Raw genomic sequence first — 23,918 nt, forward strand, 5'->3', positions numbered from 1 at the left:
TGTGATACTCCTGCCTTTTTTCCCCGAACCGAGCTTTGTAGCCACCTGCTTCCGTGCCCTTTGACCACGCTTCTGCTCGCCGCCTGTCCTGACAACCAGCTCGCCCTTCGACCACGCTTCTGCTCGCCGCCTGTCCTGACAACGTGCTCGTCCTTCGACTTTCTGCCTGCCACCGACTACTCCTACGCGCTGCGCTCTGCCACGCCAGCCCGACCGCAGGTCCGGCGTTCCATTTCCCCTTTTGGCAATAAAGGATTGTGCTGCACTTGGTTGCCCTGCCTTTGCTTCCTGACAGAACGAACTGACCAGAAATGCAACCAGCGCACAATCCCTCAGACCTGGACCGCCTGACCACTACGGAGTGGGGACTTAGCAAGACCACAGAGGAGATGGCAACTTTAACGAGGATCGTTCAGCAGCAGCAACAGCAGCTTCAGCAGCAGCAACAGCAGCTTCAGCAGCATCATCAGCTCCACCAGGAACTGGTAGAAGCTCTCAGGGACCTCAAAGACTTGGTACCTCTGGCTGCTGCAGACCAATCTGCACGAGCCCTGTCCACGCCCTGTCCTGCCCCGGCGCCCGGGCAGCTCGTGGATGTCCCGGAGCCCAGACTCAGTAACCTCGCGAGGTTTGACGGCGACCCCAAGTATGTCCGGGCTTTTCTGACTAATTGCCGTGTCTTGTTTGACCTCCAGCCCGTCACATTTGCCACGGAACCAGCCAAGGTGGGCTTCGTTCTTACTCACCTGACGGGCGAGGCGTGGCTGTGGGGAACGGCCGAATATGAGCGGCAGGGACCCGCCTGTTCGTCATTCGATGCCTTCGCAACGGAGATCCTGCGCGTGTTTGATTTGGGCTCCGCCTCGGAGGACGCGTCCACGGAACTCATCACGCTGCGCCAAAACAGCAGATCTGTCGCCCAGTATGCCATCCGGTTCCAGACGGTGGCGCGTCGTAGCGGCTGGAACACCCCGGCTCTCGTCGGCACCTTCCTCCACGGACTTGCAGAGTACATCAAGGACGAAATGGTGTCCTACGAGCGCCCTCAGACCCTGGAAGAGGCCATGGACCTGGCAGCACGGGTGGACCGGCGGATCCAGTCCAGGCGACGCGAGAAGAGGAGGGTGACTCCGCCCCCCCGTCATCGTGACATCAGCCCGACACCTCGGGTGTCAGGGAGAGCACCGGTTTTCCCGCCTGACCAGTCGTCAGCCAGGGACCCTGTCCACGTAAGTCAGCACAGTTGTACTACTCCTCCCACCCAGCCCAGCTGGCCGGAGCCGATGGAGATAGGACGCACCTTTCTCTCGGCAAAGAGGCGTAGGGAGCGCCTCAGAGACAGCCTTTGCCTGTACTGCGGGGGTGAGGGTCACTGGGTGGCTGCTTGCCAGAAGAGACCTAAGGGCACTTGCCAAGCAGGGATCCGTTTGGGGACGGTTTTCTTGCCCCCTACCACCTGTCGCGAGTCCCTGCCTTGGACCCGCTATTCGACTCCAGCCCGTGCCCTTGCCTCTCGGCCCTCCGCTGCACCAGCCCGGGGACAGCGGCCGCGGGTCCAGCCTCGTCGTCAGCCGCGGCGTATGGCCCGGGCCCTTACTCGGCTGCCGTTGCGAGGTTCGCAGCCGGGTTCTGCTCCGGTGGGCGGGGAGTTATGGTCTGACCGGCTCCCTGCTCAAAGTAGTCCGGTAGGGACCCATTCGGTTCCCGCCCCGGCCCCCTGGTCGGAATCTCCCGATGCCACGGCTGGAGAGGGGGACTGGGCGGTGAGGCCGCCTGATGATGGGGCTTGGTCGACGTGTTCTGGCTCGGACTTCTCGGATTATTGATCGACGCACGTCTTGGGGTAAGGGCTGCCTGCTCTGGCTCGGGGTTCTGTTTTTTAGGACGTCCGGAGCCGTCCCTTGGGGGGGGGGGTTCTGTCACGCCTCCGCGTCACCTGACCTCCAGCCAAGCCCTACTCAGTGAATTACCCGCACCTGCTACAGCTCGTTAGGTTCCCTACTTAACCTCTCGGTGTGCTGCCAGTGGTTGTCAGTTTGTCTGCTTACCCTGCCTGTGATACTCCTGCCTTTTTTCCCCGAACCGAGCTTTGTAGCCACCTGCTTCCGTGCCCTTTGACCACGCTTCTGCTCGCCGCCTGTCCTGACAACCAGCTCGCCCTTCGACCACGCTTCTGCTCGCCGCCTGTCCTGACAACGTGCTCGTCCTTCGACTTTCTGCCTGCCACCGACTACTCCTACGCGCTGCGCTCTGCCACGCCAGCCCGACCGCAGGTCCGGCGTTCCATTTCCCCTTTTGGCAATAAAGGATTGTGCTGCACTTGGTTGCCCTGCCTTTGCTTCCTGACACCTGTATCACCGATGCCAGAGTTTGGTCCGCATTTCCGACAGTAAGTCGGATTCATTCCCAGTGAGGGTTAGACTCCGCCTTTGTCACCGATTCTGTTTTTAATTTTTATGGACAGAACTTCTTAGCCCAGCCAAGGCGTTGAGGGTGTCCGGTTTGGGGACCTCAGCATCACGCTTTTGCTTTTTGCAGACGACGTGGTGCTGTTGGCTTCTTCAAGCCGTGATCTCCAGCTCTCACTGGAGCGGTTCGCAGCCGAGTGTGAAGCGGCCGGGATGAGGGTCGGCACCTCCAAATCCGAGTTAATGGTCCTCGGTCGGAAAAGGGTGGAATGCCCATTCCGGATCGGGGATGAGATCCTGCCCCAAGTGGAGGAGTTCAAGTATCTTGGGGTCTTGTTCACGAGTGAGGGGATGATGGAGCACGAGATCGACAGGCGGATCGGTGCAGCGTCGGCAGTAATGCGGACTCTGTACCGGTCAGTCTTGGTAAAGAGAGCTGAGCCAAAAGGCAAAGCTCTCAATTTACTGGTTGATTTATGCTCCCAACCTCACCTATGGTCACGAGCTATGGGTCAAGACCGAAAGAACGAGATCCCGGATACAAGCGGCCGAAATGAGTTTCCTTCCCGGGATGTCCGGGCTCTATATTAGATTTAGGGTGAGAAGCTCGGTCATCCGGGAGATATAGATAGAGTCGCTGCTCCTCCATGTTGAGAGGAGCCAGATGAGGTGGCTCGGGCATCTCATCAGGATGCCTCCTGGACACCTCCCTGGGGAGGTGTTCCGGGCATGTCCCACCGGTAGGAGACCCCGTGGACGACCCAGGACGCGCTGGAGAGACTATGTCTCTCAGCTGGCCTGGGAACGTCTTGGGATTCCCTGGGATGAGCTGTATGAAGTGGTTGGGGAGAGGGAAGTCTGGAAGTCCCTCCTAAAGCTGCTGCCCCCGCAACACGATCCCGGATAAGCGGAAGAAGATGGATGGATGGGTCTTTTTTGACCTTTCCGTGAGTCACCACCTTATTGTGGTCGAGGGGTTTGTGTGTGTCCCAGTGATCTTAGAAGCTAAGATGTTTGGGGCTTATTAATGCCCATAGTATGGTCACCCTTGGCAAACAGGTTCGAGGTTAGGGACTGGAAGAAGCATGAATAAAAATAAAAAAAAGGTTTAATTTAATTTGCTGATGTGTTTAGGAGGAAATGCTTTTATTCCCCTTCCCTTGTTTTAGATCTGCTGCCCTAGGGAAGCAAGTCCCTGTCCAACCTTTCTATATTATAAGTCTCCTACTCTACATTAAAATAAACAAGATTTCAGAGACTGCTGTCCTCTTACAGCTGTCCCCCATTTGTCTGCCCTGTACTAAGGTTTGTGTTGATCGAAAAATTAATGCATGATTGTGCTAAATATGATATATGCATATGTATACAAACATACATCAGCACCAATACTATAATCTAAATCAGTTTAGTTTCTAGAATAAGATAGATACATACTATATAATAATGATAATAGATCGGTTTTATATAGCGCTTTTCTAAGTAATCAAAACCGTTTTGCATAAAACATTGTGCTTATACTATTTGCTCATGTAGTCGATATATGTAGTATATATCTATCTTATATTAGGTATAGATCTTTACAAATATGGTGATGACACAATGGTAATACCATGGTAATAACAATTGCAATTATCCACCTAATGAATTCTTATACTACATATATACTGGTACTACAGATGTCGATAAGTGACATTGAGAGAAGCAAGAAACAAACAGTAGGGTACAGGTAGAACAACAACACAAGACACATAAGACAAGGAACAATTCGACTGATATAATGTATTTCTCATGCAATATAATCAGTTTCTTTTGTTTGTTCAGTTGTAGGTATATCATTTTCCCCATAAGAATAATATTACCGTTTTTTTCCGTGTATAGTGCGCCCCCATGTATAGTACGCACCCCTAAAAATGGCATGCTGATGCTGGAAAAAAGCTTGTACCCATGTATAATACGCACCCAATTTTTATGAATTTTAAAAATTTTTTTTTTTTTTTTTTTTTTTTAAGTCCCAAAGATCGTCACACACGCAGGGAGGCAATGGGTCCCATTTTTATAGTCTTTGGTATGGTCTTAACTAGGCTGGATGTAATTTTTTTGTTGGCGTTGATTTCTCCGACTGCCCCTAAACGCACCACCGCGCTCCGTCCGCACACGGGAAAGAGGCGGCTCTGTATGGGAGAGACGTTGAAGAGGAATAAAAACACCCTTGGAAACCAAAACTTGCCCCTCGTCGTGAATCGGAGCCGCAACAAATGTTTCGGATTTGTGTAGGGTACATTGTGACAGACGGCAAACTAGCCGGTGATCGAGCGAGCGTCTGATACAAGAGCATTGCGGTCGTATGGAGCGTGTTTGAAGTGAACAGCAGAGACAAAAGGAACAAGGCAAAGTGTTGTGAAATAAAATATTACCTGTAATACGCATTTTGTTATTTGCTGATTGAAACTGCTAATTAAACTGTGAATTGAAACGAATAGGTGGAGAACTGAACTCTCGCTCTTTATATAGCTGACGTGTCTTGCGCAACCGTTCTGCGCATCTGTAATGGCGGCCTCCGTATGACGTCCGGTCCGCGATGGAGATTAAAAAACAAACAATATTTGACAATAACACACCATCAAGGATTGCACCATCGCATCAAACGATGTGTCGTCAATTATGAATTTTACTAAGTGTGTTGGGCAGGATGGCTGAATGCGATGCGCGATTGACAACAAACAAGACGAAAGGTGAGTTTTATTTCGGGGGAGATTTGTCATGTCTCGTCCCCAGTTTTGCTATGTGTCTAGGTTGCCATAGTTTCTGTTCGTGTCACCCCGCTCTTCCTGTGTCACCTCAATCGATGTAACGTGTTTTGTATTTAAGTCCTGTCTGCCCCTCGCTCACCGTTGGATCATTGCATGTGTTACTGTCATTCTGTTTCTGTCTTTGGTAATGTCACCCTGTCTTTTTGTTCCACGACTTTGTCGGTCAGTCCTGTTGTTGGTTTTGTTGTACCATGACTTTCTTTAAAAAAAAAAAAAAAAAAAATTAAAAAAAAAAAATTTAAAATTTTTTTTTGTACCCATGTATAATGCGCACCCCAGATTTTAGGACAATAAATTAGTAAAATATTGCGCACTATACACGGAAAAAAACGGTACAACCTCAATAACATTATAAGTAATAATAATAACAGGCTGCATCATTAGCATGTTCCACTCATTAGGTATATACTACCAGGGGTCGGTGAGCCGCATGCGGCTCTTTAGCACTCCTCTCGCGGCTCCCTGGACCTTTTGCAAAAATGCGTGAAAATGGAAGATGTTTTTTTGTTCCATCCATTTTCTGTACCGCTGTATCCCCACGGGGGTCGCGGGCTTGCTGCAGCCTATCCCAGCTGTCATCGGGCAGTAGGCGGGGGACACCCTGAACCGGTTGCCAGCCAATCGCAGGGGACACAGAGACGAACAACTATCCGCACACGCACTCACACCTAGGGGCAATTCGGAGCGCTCAATCGGCCTACCAAGCATGTTTTTGGGGATGTGGGAGGAAACCGGAGTGCCCGGAGAAAACCCACGCGGACACGGGGAGAACATGCAAACTCCACACAGGGAGGGCCGGAGGTGGAATCGAACCCGCACCCTCCTTACTGTGAGGCGGGCGTGCCACCGAGCCGCTTTTTCATGTTTTGTTGTTTTTTTAAAAATGTTTTTTAGAAGGTAATCATGACACAAACATTCTTATGCTGTAAAAATGTACAATGTCATTGTAAATATTTTTAAAAAATATTGAATTTCAGAATGGCGCCAAATAGCAAAATTGCCCAAGTGCGTGTACGTACTAAGTAGTACGGACCCGGCGCACTCCACGCTCTATTTCCATCAGTGCTGAATTTCGAGTGTGGGCTGTGACGTCAGCATTCTCGTAATTTGCGTGCTGAGCTTTCAGATACAGTTTTACGCTAATGCCACCCACAAACCTTCCCCTGGAATCCTTCCATTAAAATGAGTGGCCTGAGGAAAAGAAAGGTGGACGCAGTGTTTGGTGTAGTTGACAGCAACTTGAGGCCGCACCTCAACATTCCGTTCTGGGTCAACAAGATCAAAGCTGCCATTTTGAGGAGATTCACTGTTGTTTTTCAGGAATCAACAAACGCGTAGAACATCTGCTGAATATCCGCGGTGACTGCGATGTTCTCTCTCCTGAAAACGCATTAAGACACCTAGCAGGGCATTGTTTAAGTCTGGCCCGCTGAGCATAACGTTATTCAGTGACACCTTCATGTTTGGCACTTGAGTCAAAAACCACTCTGATCTGATTTGGTTTTTGAGGATGATAGACTTTGAATAGAGTATACAGTCTTTCTTGATGTTCTTCTAGTTCTGGTGGTAGCTCTGCTTGGTTGTTCTCGAATACTTTTTTCATGAACACCAGAAAACGTTCCTTCATGTCTGTGCGTTTGTCTCGTGTTCGTCGGAGCGGTAAGAGTCGACGTAGAGCCATTCCTCTATTGTTGGGGAGATGGCGTTGGGGCTTACAGAATGGCAGTGGTGCTACCCAGCTGTTTGCGCGATCCTTATAAACCTCCGTCCATGATGTCCAAGAATGTTTGATCGTCGACTGATACAGCTTAGGGTGACCATGTTTGGATTTCTGAAAAAGACGACACCTTATTTTTGGTTCTCTTTTTTGGAGGTGGGGGGGGGGGGGCATTTGTGTCATGTTATGACACAAATGACATGGTGTCTGTATAGCAATTGCATTTATTGGCCCCAATAACACAAAACATATATACAATAACAAAAACGTGTACACTGACATTTTAGAGTTTTATAGTGGTACACTAAGTAAAAAAAGACAAAAGAAATACAGCCATCGGTGCAGCATTTGAAGAAAAAAAAGGGCTCCTCTTCAGTCCTTTTCTTGTGGGGTGCGTTGGCACCTTTATGTGCCACAGACACATGTCAAGCACTCAGCTTCATAAGGATCACGACCCTGGCGAAAGCACGGGATTTGTTTAATTCAACTCCTCTGTAAACGTGCATTGTAGTTTCGGCATTGCTTGTAAACACTCGGTGTAGACTGGCCAGTCCACCCTACTTCGTAGCAAAGCGACTAAATTTGAGGAGGGCGTGACTTATTTGCAAACGATACAGCAAAACCTGGAATTGAGTGAAATGGAACGGAGTGGCAATTCTATTGACAATGAACTGTACATGTGTTATGTTTGAGACAGTCTTGCTCCCACATTCTCTGCAGATTATTTCTTTGTCAGTCTTTTGCTCTATGTTTGGTTGAGCTGCAGCACCTGAAGCAGATGGTCCTTTCTTTGAGGTAGGTTTTGCGGTCTTCTATGGCTTTGTTGCGGAAGGTGCGGTCCTTTTTGAGTGAGTGAGGCTTGTTATGCAGTGGGCATAGTCTGTCTAGATCTATAGCTCCTTTTTCAACGGAACCTGCAGGGGCTGTTGTTGCTTCAGGAATCACGGCAGTCTTTTTCACAGACACTGGTACTTTGTTGTTGTACTTTGTTAGTCTCTGTCTTGATGGGACCTGGGTAGTTTGTGATATCATAAATCGAGGGTCATTTCTGGTTTTAGCCTCAGAGCGAACAAACTGTGGGAAGAAAGTGAAAGGGGGATGGGGGACACGGTTATAGTATTCTTTGTACCTTGACCCTTCGGAGATCCACTTTTATTGAATAGAAAATGGGAGCTCACTCCACGTAACTTATCAAGATATGCAAAGTTAGGAGGAATCCTCCTAACTTTGCATATTCCACTTCAAGTAAGAGAACTCTGAGCTCTCTTAGTCTCAGTGTCTTTGTTTGTGATTCTGGGAAACGCCTCAATCCTGTTCAGGAGTGAAATGTTCAACTGCCTCAGGTGTTCATAGGTCTCTTCTAGTCTTTGCCAGACCATGTTCAGTCCTGTTTCTCTATTCGCATATGAAACCTGTGCGCGACCAGCTCTCTGAGTGCAGCAGAGCTCGCTGACTATTTGTAACTTGACTGTAGGATGGGTATAGTCACCAAGGACTGTTGTATTTCTTCTTTGTTACGTTGATCATCCATCTTGCTTGCTTGGGTGACGACTAGGAACTAAGTAAAAAAAAAAAAAAACGCCGGAGTGCGGAACAACGTGACTTGGGGGGAAAAAATAAAAGGTGTGACATCACCACCACAGACTTCTGGGTGTAGATTATGTAATCCCATAATGCCTCACTAAGATTATTTTATCCCCTTTATTCAGTGGCCAGCTCAGTGGGCTAGTGGTAGAGTGTCCGCCCTGAGACTGGAAAGTTGTGGGTCCAAACCTAGTCTTTAGTCATACCAAAGACTATAAAAACGGGACCCATTTCCTCCCTGCTTGGCACTCAGCATTAAGGGTTGGAATTGGGGGGTTAGATCACCAAATGATTCCCGAGCGCAGCCCCGCTGCTGCTCACTGCTTCCCTCTCCCCCAGGGGATGGATTAAGATCACACGGGGATGGGTTAAATGCAGAGAACAAATTTCACCACACCCAGATGTGTGCGTGACAATCATTGGGACTTTAACTTTTAACTTATTCAATGTTCCAAAATAAAGAGATGTTCGTTTGTGTGTGCATGTTAGTAAAAATGTGAGTTTTCCCATTTCTATATTTTTGATTGTTAGAAACAAATCATTTCAAAGTCAAAGTCTGCTTTGTTGTCAATTTCTTCACATGTCAAGACGCACAAAGAGATCGGAATTGCGTTTCCTACTATCCCACGGTGACAAAAATCAAAGTCAAAGGAAAGTCAAAGTCTGCTTTATTGTCAATTTCTTCACATGTCAAGACATACAAAGAGATCGAAATTGCGTTTCCTACTATCTCACGGTGAAACGACATATTAAATAATACATATATATGTGTGTGTATATATATATATATATATCTATATATATATATATATATATATATATATATTAGGGGTGTAACGATTCATCGATACACATCGATTAGTCGATATAATGCTCTACGATTTATTGGCATCGATGCTAAACGTAAACATCGATTTATATCGCCGTGTTTGACCTCGGACATTAGACGCGACTTTATTTTGAAACCCAGTTCATTGTTGCTTGCTTCCTCTTTCCAGGAGCAGTGCGCACGGCGTTGTTGTGTTGTGAGCAGAGCAGGCACGTGAAAGGGGAGTCGACAACTAGTACGCGGCTCCCCTTTAGGCTTCAAGTCATTCGTTTGGAAGCACTTTGGATTCCAAAGAAAAGATGGCTCAACGGACAAGACACGTGCAGTTTGTAAATCCTGCCATGCGGTGATCAAATATTCAGGGAGCACAAATCTCGCCGCACATTTAAAGATAAAACGCGACATCAAAGTTCAGTGTTAAAATAAGCACTTTGTATACTGAAATACTCTTGTAATTTCCTAAATAAAGAGTTTGCAGTACCTTGTTGATTTTGCGTATGAATTGTTATAAATCAGGATATTGTTCTGTATTTTTTATTAAAAAAAAGAAAATCGATCGTAGAGCACTATATCGCGATTTATCGTGAATGAATCGCAGCAGGCTTTAAGATATCGGCAAATATCGTATCGTAGTTCTTTGTATCGATATTATATCGTATCGTGACAAAACCCGCGATTTACACCCCTAGTCTTCACTGATGTGCACCCCCAGGAATCTGGTGATGCTCACTCTCTCCACCACAGCACCGTCGATGGTCAGTGGCAGGTGTTGGGTGTGACCCTTCCGGAAGTCAACAACAATCTCCTTGGTTTTGCTGACGTTCAGCAGGAGGTTGTTGTCCCTGCACCACGTGGTCAGAAGGTCGACCTCCAACCTGTATTGAGTCTCGTCGCCCTTGGTGATGAGACCCACCAGAGTCGTGTCGTCAGCAAATTTCACTATGCGGTTGTTGCTGTAGGTTGCAGTGCAGCCATGCGTCAGCAGGGTGAAGAGCAGCGGACTGAGCATGCAGCCTTGGGGGGCCCCCGTGCTCAGTGTGATGCTGCTTGAGATATTGTCGCCAACACGTACTACTTGAGGCCTCTGACAGAGGAAGTCCCAATTTGTCGAGTTTGCAGATAAGTCGTTGTGGTACAATGGTGTTGAATGCAGAACTGAAGTCCACAAACAGCAATCTCACATACGAGTCCCTTCTCTCCAGGTGGGTGAGGGTTGAGTGGAGGGCAGAGCAGATGGCATCCTCAGAGGACCGTTTGGCTCGGTACGCAAACTGTGAGGGGTCTATGGTGGGGGGGAGAATGGATCTGATGTTCTCCATGACAAGCCGCTCAAAGCACTTCATGATGATGCGTGTCAGTGCCACGGGGCGGTAGTCATTGAAGCAGGACGGAGCGGGTTTCTTCGGCACAGGTACGATGGTGGCAGCTTTGAAACACGACGGGACGATGGCCTGATGGCGTGAGTTTCCGCAGAAAGTACAGGCGGCGCTGAGCTTTCTTCGCCAGTGATGCAGTGTTGGTGATCCAGGAGAGGTCTTCACTGATGTGCACCCCAGGAATTTTGCATAACCAGAGCTAAAGTAGGTGTGCTAATTAATCACTTACGCCAAATGGCTGCATTGCGGTCATCTCCGGAACGCCACAAGGAATAGAAAGTATTGGAGTAAACGAGTCAATGCTCACTGGCTGTGGTGCGTAAGCGGAACGTCGCTGCCGTTTGCGAACATAACATAACTACAATGGACAGACCTTCCATTTCACCTAACTACATAGTTTAACATGAATGGGACATATAAAAGGCAAAAAACGAGCTTCAAATAAATTCAATATGACAAAATAATACTCTGTAAACACAAAACGTACTTACCCATGATAGAAGTCCCAAAAATAATGTCCCAAAAGCGTATCTGTTGAGAGATGCTCTCAATTATACATTTTCCTATTGTATGTTTTGTCAGAATATGTTTAAATCGTGTTATTTTCTTATGACAGCATCTTGATTTATTGTGTGATTGGAACCACCTGTGATGACCTGTTAAGTGGGCGTGTTTGATAAAAAGCCTTCCTGCATGCTGCACAGTGGGTCCCTACAAGCTGTTGCCGCAGTAGTCACAGTGAATGGTGTGCAAACAGAGTTGATCGTCCTCCTCGTCTTTCTTTATTTTATTCCACTGAGTTTGGTGCGATTGTGTTCCTCACAAGTACCTGCTGCTGTATGGCTACTCTGCCAACAGGTTATGGGCCCAGGTAAACCCAACGCCGCATGTTCCCACCGACGTACTGGTGATGATAGCACGCTGTGAGCACCATGAGCTGACGGGCTGCAGAGAGGAACAGTTTTGCTAGCCGCTGGTCGCGGTTACTGTTCGACGGTGATGAAAAGAATTACGAATTATGGGAGGCAAAGTTCTTGGGCCACCTGCGATCGCAGGATTTGAAAGACATTATCTTAAACGAGCCCACAACCGAGGAAGAAGACGAACTACAGCAAGACGCTGGAAAGAATGAGGAAGCGTATGCAGAACTCATTCAGTTTTTGGATGATAAAAGTTTGTCGTTGGTGATGCGCGATGCTGCAGATGACGGGCGAGAGGCCCCACAGATCCTAAGAAACTACTATCAAGGCAAAGGCAAGCCACGCATCATAAGTCTCTACACAGAACTGACATCACTACAGAAGTCTGAGAGTGAAAGTGTGACCGAGTATGTGATCCGGGCAGAGACCGCAATCACAGCGCTAAGAAATGCCGGTGAGACATTAGGTGATGGACTATTGGTAGCAATGGTGTTAAAAGGTCTGCCGGAGTCCATTAAACCATTTACAATCCATGTCACACAACGTGATGAGACGATGCAGTTCTCTGAATTCAAGACAAAAATGCGCAGTTACGAGGACACAGAGAAGATGCGGGCTGAAGCAGATGACAACGTGATGAACGTACGGCAGAGGAGAGCGAGACCTGACAGACCAGCTGACCGGGGAGCCGAGAGGAGCGCCGCGGAGGTGGTGTGCTTCAAGTGCGGCCTGAAGGGCCACATGGCCAGAGCCTGCCGACGTAAACTGTGGTGCAGTCATTGCAAGAGCAGCACACACCGGGACGCGACCTGCAGGCGGAAGCAGCGCGGCAACCGGGACGACGCACGGTGGGTCCCCGGGGAGACGGAAGACCAGGACCGAGACGAGTACTTCTTCCGAGTGAGCGAGGGGGCAGCAAGAGTCGACGTGAGAGGCCTGATGGTTGACTGCGGGGCTACCTCGCACATCACAGACCTGGCGAAATTCAAGCGGTTTGATGACGGGTTCCAGGCCGAGACACACTGCGTGGAGCTGGCGGACGGCACGCGGTACAAGGGCGTCGCGGAGCGCCGAGGTGATGCAGAAGGCTGCCTGATCGACAGCACAGGTAGAAACCTGAACGCAACGCTGAGGCAGGCGCTGTACATCCTATCCTACCCACAAGACATCCTATCCGTGAAAGCAGCTACTGCCAGGGGAGCCACTGTGGTCTTCAAGGAGGAGAAGAACGTCCTCATCTACCAAGACGGTACGAAATTCCCCATCCACGTACGTGATAGACTATATTATTTGCATACAGTAAATGATGATGATGATGATTGTGATGATGATCAGTGTAAAGGGTGTCATGATATTCAGATGTGGCATGAGATACTGGGACACTGCAACTATAAAGACATTCAGAAATTACAAAATGTTGTTGATGGCATGAAAATTAAGGGGTCAATAAGCAAACCTCAACATTGTGAAGTGTGTACTAAAGGAAAGTTTTTCCAAACCAGGAACAAAGATCCTGATGTGAGGGCTAAGACCCCTCTAGAACTAGTTCACACAGATTTGGCAGGGCCAATCCATCCAGAATCTAAAGAGGGTTACAGATATGCAGTTTCATTTACTGATGATTTTTCCAGCACTGTTTTTGTGTATTTCTTAAAGAACAAAAGTGACACTGTTTGAGCTACAGAAGGGTTTCTGGCAGATGTAGCCCCATATGGCAAAGTAAAATGTATCCGATCTGATAATGGTACTGAATTTACAAGTAAATATTACCAGACTTTGCTCACTAAAAATGTGATTAAACATCAGACATCAGCACCGTACTCTCCTCCTCAAAATGGTACTGCTGAGCGCAATTGGCGAACACTTTTTGACATGGCAAGGTGTATGCTCATTGATAGTGGTTTGCCAAAACAACTATGGACCTATGCAGTCCAAACTGCTGCTGTGATCCGGAACAGGTGTTTTAACAAAAGAACAGGGCAGACAGCCATCCAGATGTTGACAGGAAGAAGACCAAATTTGTCTAGGATGTAGAGGTTTGGTTCAGAGTGTTATGCCTATAAACAAGACAAGAGAAAGCTTGATTCAAGGTGTGAAAAATGTGTTTTTATTGGGTATGATAAAACCAGTCCTGCATACATTGTGTATTCCCCTGTCAGTAAGAAAGGGCAAAAGCACAGATTGGTAAAGTTTGTGGCAAAATCAGGTGTAGAACAACAAACACAGACTAATGTCACATCTGAGGATGATGACTTTGTAAAAACCAAATCAAGAAGTCCAAATCTTGTGTTCGGAGAACAAAAACCTGAAGTCAGCCACCACCAACCACAACAAGAAAGAGCTGAGATCAAACGTGAGCCTGATGGTAGCCATTACCCTACCAGAGAGAGAAGGCAGCCAGACAGATACACAGATTGTAATGTGTCCAAATATGTCTGATGATGAAGAGACTGATCAAGTCCAGAGTAACATTGATTACTGTTATCGTGTAATGTGTAACGTACCTGTGTCATTTTCAGGAGCTGTAGCCTCAGATAAGGCCAAAGAGTGGGTTAAAGCCATGGATGAGGAAATGCATTCACTCAAAGAAAACAACACATTTACCTTGACCAATTTGCCAGAGGGCAAGAAAGCAGTGGGGGGTAGATGGGTGTATGCCATTAAAACAGATGTTGATGGATCTGAGAAGTACAAGGCCCGATATGTTGCTAAGGGATATAGCCAAAAGATGGGTGTAGATTATGGGGAGACATGTTCTCCTACAGCTAACATGACCAGTGTTAGAGTTCTGATGCAGAAAGCAGCGCAGGAAAAGTTGATTTTACACCAAATGGATGTGAAAACCGCATATTTAAACGCACCCATAGACTGTGAGATCTACATGGCACAACCAGAAGGGTATGAGGCGAGATCTCAAACAGATAGGAAGTTAGTATGCAAAATTGAGAAGTCATTGTATGGGTTAAAACAATCAGGCAGAAATTGGAATAAGTTGTTGCATGATCATTTGACGGAAAATTATTTTACCCAAAACCAAGCTGACCACTGTGTTTACACAAGAGAGACAGAACATGAACATGAGAAAGTCATTGTGATAATATTGTTGATGACCTATTAATTGCAGCAAGTAATGAAGAAGCTATGGAGGTCACAAAAGACATGCTGACAGCAAGGTTCAAAATAAAGGACTTGGGTAAACTGAAACATTTCTTGGGCATCGATTTTGAGCAAACCAGTAACTGTGTAACAATGTCTCAAGCTAAATATGTTGAGAAAATTTTAGATAGGTTTAATAGGCAAGATTGCAAAGGTAGATCGACACCTTGTGAACAAAAACTGAACTACACAGATGATGATGCATTACTGAGTGATGTTTCAATGTACAGAGAAGCAGTGGGTAGTCTTATTTATTTAACTGTATGTACAAGACCTGACTTGAGTTTTATTGTAAGCAAACTGTCACAGTATTTTAATCAACCTACTGTTGAACATTTTTGTACAGTTAAACATGTGCTAAGATATTTAAAGGGTACTAGTGACAAGAAGTTGTGCTACCAAATGAGTAATGCAAACCTGGGTATACAAGCCTACAGTGATGCAAACTGGGCTGGTGATGTAGATCGACGTAGTACAACTGGTTATTGTGTAACTCTATCTCAGGGTGGTACTTTAGTGTCATGGAAGACAAAAAGACAGCCAACTGTAGCACTGTCTACTTGTGAGGCAGAGTATGTTGCTCTGGCTGCAACTATCCAAGAATGTCTATACCTCACACAACTGCTAGATGGTATTGATAAACATGTGTATATGCTACCTGTAGTGTTTGAAGACAACCAAGGCACGATTGCATTAGCAAAGAATCCTGTTAAAAGACAGCGATGCAAACATGTGGATATTAAATACCACTTTATCCGGTCCAATGTTACCGAGGGTAAACTGTCTCTTGTGTACTGTCCAACTGAACATATGGTTGCGGATGTAATGACCAAGCCTGCAACAAAATTTAAGTTGGCAAAATTTGCTGGATTTATGTTTGGGTCTAGCTAAAGGAAAAAGTACTTGTTTTCTGACTAAAATGTCAAGGTAATGTTTTCTTTAGGTTTATAACGTGAGAGCAAGTGGGGGTGTTGAGAGATGCTCTCAATTATACATTTTCCTATTGTATGTTTTGTCAGAATATGTTTAAATCGTGTTATTTTCTTATGACAGCATCTTGATTTATTGTGTGATTGGAACCACCTGTGATGACCTGTTAAGTGGGCGTGTTTGATAAAAAGCCTTCCTGCATGCTGCACAGTGGCTCCCTACAAGCTGTTGCCGCAGTAGTCGCAGTGCAATGGTGTGCAAACAGAGTTGATCGTCCTCCTCGTCTTTCTTTATTTTATTCCACTGAGTTTGGTGCGATTGTGTTCCTCACAAGTACCTGCTGCTGTATGGCTACTCTGCCAACAATATCAATGTGAATGAAAGGATGGCTATTGTTTACAAATGGCTCAATTTTACACGGTTGTTATCGCATGAACTCAACTCTTCAGCATGAACCCCCGTGATATTGTGGTCTCGTGGGCGGAGAATTTTCAGAGACAGAACACAACTGTTCGCCGCCGGTGTGAATTCCAGTAGCGGGTCATCTGCAAAGAAACCGCAACGCAGCCGTTCGGCAGCCTGTGTGAATTAGGCATTAGGCTCATGTTCACTCACTGCTGTACTCTGGTGGACGATGTCTAACAGGTTAGTTAAAGGCCATGTCATAGAAATGTGTCTTTAAACGTGTCTTAAATGTTTCTACTGAGGTAGCAGTCCTAATATCCATTGGTAGTGCATTCCAAAGCTCTGGAGCCCGAATAGAAAATGCTCTAGAGCCTGCAGACATTTTCTTGGCCCTCGGTGTCGCTAAAAGGGTAGCGTTTTGCGAACGAAGGTTACGAGACGGAACATAAGAAACAACTAGGTCGACGAGATATGAAGGCGCTAAGCCATGCAGTGATTTATAGGTTAATAGAAGAACCTTGAAGTCACATCTTAAATGGACCGGGAGCCAATGTAAGTTGGCTAGTATTGGGGTAATGTGATCAAATTTTTTTGTCTGAGAGAGCAGCCTTGCAGCAGCATTTTGTACTAACTGTAGACTTTTGATGCGGGACTTAGGAAGACCCGAAAATAGTACATTACAGTAGTCCAGGCGCGACGTGACGAACGCATGTATAATAGTTTCCGCATCACCGGTCAAGAGGATCGGACGAATCTTTGCAATATTACGAAGGTGAAAAAACGCAATTCTGGTTATATTCGTAATGTGCTTTTGAAATGAGAGTTTGGTCAAATATTACCCCGAGATTAGTTACAGTATCGCTTTGAGTGATAGTACGGTTATCTATAGTTATAGCGGTTTCCTTGAATAAGTGTTGACAACGAGTTGGACCAATTATCAACATCTCAGTTTTATCAGGGTTAAGACGAAGCAAGTTGAGAGACATCCATTGCTTGATCTCCGCAAGGCACGCCTCAAGATAACAACAATCCCGCGGATCTGTCATCGATAACGGCATATATAATTAGGTGTCATTCGCATAGCATTGAAAACTAATATTATATTTACGTATTATGTCCCCAAGCGGAATCATATAAATATTAAAAAGAATTGGTCCGAGAACCGATCCCTGTGGGACACCACACGTAACATTATAGAGCTCCGAGGACGCATTGCCATGGACCACTCGGTGCGTCCTGTTTGATAGATAGGAATGGAACCAGCCTAGTGCTGACCCTGAATTACCAACACAACTCTTAAGACGCCCTAATAAAATATCGAAGTCTACAGTGTCGAAGGCAGCACTAAGATCGAGTAGTAACAGTACAGACGAAGTGTTTGAATCCATAGTTATGAGGAGATCGTTAGTCACTTTAGCAAGTGCTGTCTCAGTGGAATGATTAGCTCTAAAACCAGACTGAAAAGTGTCATATCGATTATTGGCGACCATGTAATCGATAAGCTGCTGCGCTACTACTTTTTCAAGACGTTTTGCTATGAATGGGAGGTTTGAAACTGGCCTATAATTACTGAGACAGTCCGGGTCAAGATTTGGTCGCTTAAGTAACGGTTTAATGATAGCGGTTTTAAAGGCTGTTGGCACTATCCCAGAGGAGACAGACAGATTGATTATATTTAAGACGGACAGTCCTAAAATTTGAAATAATTCTTTAAGTAGTTTAGCTGGAAGAGGGTCGAGTAAACATGTTGTTTGTTTAGCCGCACTAACTAATTGTATAAGCCTTTCAAGAGACACGCTTTTAAAAGTTGAGAGGGTTGTTGCATGATCATCAGCGTTGGTAAACGGCGGGCTCGACCGAGCGATTGGAAAAAAAACACCAAAGGACTTATTGGGTCAAGGGCACAGCGGTGAGGGTTTTATTTTTTTCCCAAAATGAGATAATGTACCTCAGGCCTGTTCAAACCAAGTCCTCTGCTGTCCTGCTTGTTAGTCCTGCTACTCTGATTTAAACAATTACGTTATCATGATTCTTCAGCGCTTGCTGATGAGCTCATAATTTGAACCAGGTATGGTAGACAAGGGAGACAACTATAACAGGGAGGACAACTAGAGCTGGACATGCCTGCCATACCCGGAAGACTAATGAAAATAAAGTTGCGGTTCGGCACCTGCGGATTTTCATTTCTTTCCATCCCTCCATCCATCCATTTTCTGTACCGCTTAGTCCCCACTGGGGTCGCGGGCGTGCTGGAGCTTATCCCAGCCGTCATCGGGCAGTAAGCGGGGAACACCCTGAACGGGTTGCCAGCCAATCGCAGGGCACACAGAGACAAACAACCATTTGCACTCGCACTCACACCTCGCACTCGCACTCACACCTAGGGACAATTTGGAGTGTTCAATCGGCCTACCAAGCATGTTTTTGGGATGTGGGAGGAAACCGGAGTGCCCGGAGAAAACCCACGCGGGCCCGGGGAGAACATGCAAACTCCACACGGGGAGGGCCGGAGGTGGAATCGAACCCGCACCCTCCTAACTGTGAGGCGAACGTGCTACCCAAGTGCTCCACCGAGCCGCCCCATTTCTTTCCAATTCTTTAAAAATAATAACTGTTATGACAACTAACAGATGCAGAAATCATTCAAACAAAACATCCACTAGTCCCCCTCCAAACCAGCAGGGGGAAAAAGGCAAAAAAAAAAAAACCTGCCAAATCTCTATTCACCAAGCTTCCTGTCATATGCCAGGGACCGCCATATTGCCTCAGTTCCTGGTGACACGCAACTGGTAGGAAATGGACCTGAACGCTTAGTTTGTTTGAAATGTTTGGTTTGTTTGAATTGTTTGGTTTGAGCTAAAAATTGTTTGTCTTGGCTTTGAGTGGCTCAATCAAATTGTGGTTACCGTTTTTTTCCGTGTATAATGCGCCCCCATGTATACTACGCACCCTAAAAATGGCATGTTGATGCTGGAAAAAAGCCTGTACCCATGTATAATACGCACCCAATTTAATTTTTATTTTTTTTGTCCCAATGATCGTCACACACGCAGGGAGGCAATGGGTCCCATTTTTATAGTCTTTGGTATGGTCTTAACTAGGGTGGATGTAAAATTTTTTGTTGGCGTTGATTTCTCCGACTGCCCGTAAAGGCACCACCGCGGTCAGCGGACATGTGAAAAAGGCATGCGGACGTGAAAAAGGCGGCTCTGTATGGGAGAGACGTTGAAGAGGAATAAAAACACCCTTGGAAACCAAAACTTGCCCCTCGTCGTGACTCGGAGCCGCAACAAATGTTTCGGATTTGTGTAGGGTACATTGTGACAGCAAATGAGCAGGTGATCGAGCAAGCGTCTGATACGAGAGCATTGCGGTCGTATGGAGCGTGTTTGAAGTGAACAGCAGAGACGAAAGGAACAAGGCAAAGTGTTGTGAAATAAAATATTACCTGTAATACGCATTTTGTTATTTGCTGATTGAAACTGCTAATTAAACTGTGAATTGAAACTAATAGGAAGAAAACAACTCTCGCTCTTTATATAGCTGACGTGTCTTGCGTATCCGTTCTGCGCATCTGTAATGGCGGCCTCCGTATGATATCCGGTTTGCGATGGAGATTAAAAACCAAACAATATTTGACAATGACACACCATCAAGGATTGCACCATCACATCAAACGATGTGTCGTCAATTATGAATTTTACTGACTAAGTGTGTTGGGCAGGATGGCTGAATGCGATGCGCGATTGACAACAAACAAGAAGAAAGGTTATTTCAAGTTTTATTTCGAGGGAGATTTGTCATGTCTCGTCCCCAGTTTTGCTATGTGTCTAGGTTGCCATAGTTTCTGTTCGCGTCGCCCCTCCCTTCCTGTGTCACCTCAATCAATGTAACGTGTTTTGTATTTAAGTCATGTCTGCCCGTCGCTCACCGTCGGATCATTGCATGTGTTACTGTCATGATGTCTGTTTGGTTTCTGTTCCTGTCTTTGGTAATGTCACCCTGTCTTTTTGTTCCACGTCTTTGTCGGTCAGTCCTGTTGTTGGTTTTGTTGTACCATGATTTTCTTAAAAAAATAAATAAATAAATAAAATAAAATAAATAATTGTACCCATGTATAATGCGCACCCCAGATTTTAGGACAATAAATTAGTTAAATTTCGCGCATTGTACACGGAAAAAAACGGTACTTGTGCTTCCTGTTTCCTCCTGTATGTATGCAATTGCTGAACTTGGTTGAACTTGAAGTACTGTATTTTACGCACTATTAGGCGCACTTAAAAACTTAAAATTCACTCAAACACCTTATAATGCAGAGTGCTTTATATATGGATCAAATGATGATTTTTTTTATCTTTACTGGTTGTGCACAGCACTCTGCCAAAATGTTTCTGTCAGGGTCCGGGGGTGGCGTACTGCTTTTGTCCACAGGGAGCAACTGTGAGCAGAGCAGCAGAGTGCAGAGGGCCCAGGTGCGACTCATCAGGCTCGTTAGCAGGGCTGTAGATTCGGACTCAGGGACTCGGTCATTTTTGCCGGACTCGGACTAAGTCCACCGAGTCCGACAATAAGAAAAATACGTTCAATTTTATTTTCATCACGCTGCTGAGAATGCGCGTAGGAATACTGTCCACAGCCCTGCTTGCTTGTTATGAAGACAAATTTAGTTGTCGCGTGCGTGCCCGCGCCTGCCTGCCTGTAATGTTTTGCCTCTAGATCTGGGGGGGAAACGGAGCGTAAGTTACGATCAATGCGGCCACGTTGAGTTGCACTTAGGCTAATGTTTACATTATGTACCAATGTCAAGGACGATTATGTCACCCAGCTTATATCATTGATGTGTTTCGATAGTTGTGGGGTCGTCACTAATTATTTGTGTTTAGATAAATGTCTGAGCTATAATGGTGTAATTAATGATTAAAACTTGAAAGTATCTGTTTATTGTATTAGTTTATATGTTTAATAAGGACAAAACCATCACAAAACTGTTGTAATTATTTAGATTTTGATCTAAATTAACCTTGAATAAAGACTAAGCAGTCACATGAATTAACAGAAAAAATGGACAGCCGGACTCGGACTCGTGGTCAAGAGGCCGGACTCGGTGCAAAAATTCGACCGAGTCCACAGCCCTGCTCGTTACAGGAGAGCTCTTAAGGACCATGCTGTCAACTGCTCGTCGCCTGAGTGTCCCTTCGTTGTGATCTTCTCCACGGTTGTGCCTCTAGCTTCTTGCTCATAGTTCTCGCCTTGCTCTCGGACGACAAGTTTTACAGATCCACTGGTTGGCAATCACCTCCACCTTTAGTACGACTAGCAAATTACAAGGTCGCATCGCTTCCCAGCATTACGGAAACCGTGGTCAGGGCCCGTCACTGAATAGCTGTTGTACGCGCGAGGCTATTTCATGTCAAAATAGGCTGCTCTGTTCATGTTTCGAGTAAATCTACGGATCGATATGGAAGGGAAACATAGGTAAGTAGTACCAATGCGTTAGATCGAACTTTAGTCAGTTTTGATCATTTTATAGGAGATCGTTTGAGAAACGCGATTGTTTACACTTTGCTGAGGCTCATAGGAAATTGCGGATGGCTAATGCTATAACGATAGCTGCTATACGCGCGAGGCTATTGCATGTCAAAATAGGCTGCTCTGTTAATGTTTCGAGTAAATCTACGGATCGATATGGAAGGGAAACATAGGTGAGTAGTACCAATGCGTTAGATCGAACTTTAGTCAGTTCCAATCATTTTATAGGAGATCGTTTGAGAAACGCGATTGTTTACAGAGGGCTCGTTGGTTATTGGCTAGTGGGTGCATACCGCAACCCTAGTCAACCTCAGTTTGTTGCAGTAAAGCTTCTATTTTATGCGCCTTATATATGGACAAAGTTTTAAAATGGGCCGTTCATTGAAGGTGCGCATTATACCCCGGTGCGCCTAATAGGGCGCAAAATACGGTAATTATATTGTTGCGTTTTGGTGAAGTGAAGGAGTGTTCCGTCTGTACGACTGGTCTTTGAATGCACCTCGCTTCAATGGCAGAACGCGGATGAATTTAAAGACATCAAATGAGAATAATCCTTTATAAAATTTAAAATTGACCGACGCAAACGTGAGTTCTTCATGTTTTTATTGAAAACAACATAGTGCTGACGCCGTACGACATGGGTTTTTCGCTTTCCAAATAAGGCGTGCGCGCTATCGCGGCAGGGGGAAGAAGTTCTCACGGGGGAACCAAATCAAGCACAACACCTGGAGCAGCGAGAGAACAATGTTTTTCCTCTAGATTTGGGGGGGAAACGGAGCGCAAGTTACGATCAATGTGGCCACGTTGAGTTGCCCTTAGGCTAATGTTTACATTATGTACCAATGTCAAGGACGATTATGTCACCCAGCTTATATCATTGATGTGTTTCGATAGTTGTGGGGTCGTCACTAATTATTTGTGTTTAGATAAATGTCTGAGCTATAATGGTGTAATTTATGATTAAAACTTGAAAGTATCTGTTTATTGTATTTGTTTATATGTTTAATAAAGACAAAGCCATCAAGCCACTTCAAGGACAGCAGGGACGCACGGAGCCTTTGGCAGGGCATTCAGACCATTACGGATTACAAGCCCGCGCCGCAGAGCTGTGAAGGCGACGTCCGTCTGCTCAATGACCTCAACCGCTTCTTTGCTCGCTTCGACGCTCAGAACAGCACTTGCCCGCTGAAGGCCACTCCCCCTTCACACGAGCTGCCCCTGTGCCTCTCCGCCGACAGCGTGAGGAGGGCGCTTGCCGCCATCAACATCCGTAAGGCGGCGGGCCCTGACGACATCCCGGGTCGGGCGCTGAAGGACTGCGCTGGTGAGCTGACGGATGTCTTCACGGACATCTTTAACACTTCCCTGCAGCAGGCCATCGTCCCGTCGTGTTTCAAAGCTGCCACCATCGTACCTGTGCCGAAGAAACCCGCTCCGTCCTGCTTCAATGACTACCGCCCCGTGGCACTTACGCCCATCATCATGAAGTGCTTTGAGCGGCTTGTCATGGAGCACATCCGATCCGTTCTCCCCCCCCACCACTGACCCCTTCCAGTTTGCGTACCGAGCGGTCTTCTGAGGATGCCATCTGCTCTGCCCTCCACTCGGCCCTCACCCACCTGGAGAGGAGGGACTCGTATGTGAGATTGCTGTTTGTGGACTTCAGTTCTGCCTTCAACACCATTGTGCCACAACGCCTCATCAGCAAACTTGACGCGCTGGGCCTCAGTACCTACCTCTGCAACTGGCTACTGGACTTCCTCTGTCAGAGGCCACAGGTAGTACGTGTTGGCGACAAAATCTCCGCCAGCATCACGCTGAGCACGGGGGCCCCCCAAGGCTGCGTGCTCAGTCCGCTGCTCTTCACCCTCCTGACGCATGACTGCACTGCAACCTACAGCGACAACCGTATCGTGAAGTTTGCTGACGACACGACTCTGGTGGGTCTCATCACCAAGGGAGACGAGACTCAATACAGGCTGGAGGTTGACCTTCTGACCACGTGGTGCAGGGACAACAACCTCCTGCTGAACGTCGACAAGACCAAGGAGATTGTTGTGGACTTCCGGAAGGGTCACACCCAACACCTGCCGCTGACCATCGACGGTGCTGTGGTGGAGTGAGTGAGCAGCGCCAAGTTCCTGGGGGTGCACATCAGTGAGGATCTCTCCTGGTCCACCAACACCGCGTCACTGGCAAAGAAAGCCCAGCGCCGCCTGTACTTCCTGCGGAAACTCAGGCGAGCGAGCGCTCC

The 23,918-nt window shown here is 46.6% G+C and overlaps 1 protein-coding gene across 24 annotated transcripts in view; it reads right to left on the reverse strand.

Moving 5' to 3' along the window:
• The window catches only part of LOC133160073 (interferon alpha/beta receptor 1b-like), a 192,435-nt gene that overhangs the window by 29,664 nt on the left and 138,853 nt on the right, over positions 1 to 23,918 (reverse strand). The window contains exon 13 of one of the 24 annotated variants that reach the window (XM_061287642.1): positions 6,935 to 7,049. The exons of 20 other annotated variants lie outside the window; for them this stretch is intronic. In XM_061287642.1, the coding sequence (XP_061143626.1) occupies positions 6,935 to 7,049 (115 nt within the window). Of the gene's footprint in view, positions 1 to 6,934; positions 7,050 to 11,215; positions 11,256 to 23,918 lie in introns of those variants that run through there. 3 more of the 24 variants (XM_061287645.1, XR_009715807.1, XR_009715808.1) reach the window with 3 other exon arrangements.

This window comes from Syngnathus typhle, linkage group LG9 (assembly GCF_033458585.1).
Source record: "Syngnathus typhle isolate RoL2023-S1 ecotype Sweden linkage group LG9, RoL_Styp_1.0, whole genome shotgun sequence".
Lineage (NCBI taxonomy): Eukaryota > Metazoa > Chordata > Actinopteri > Syngnathiformes > Syngnathidae > Syngnathus > Syngnathus typhle.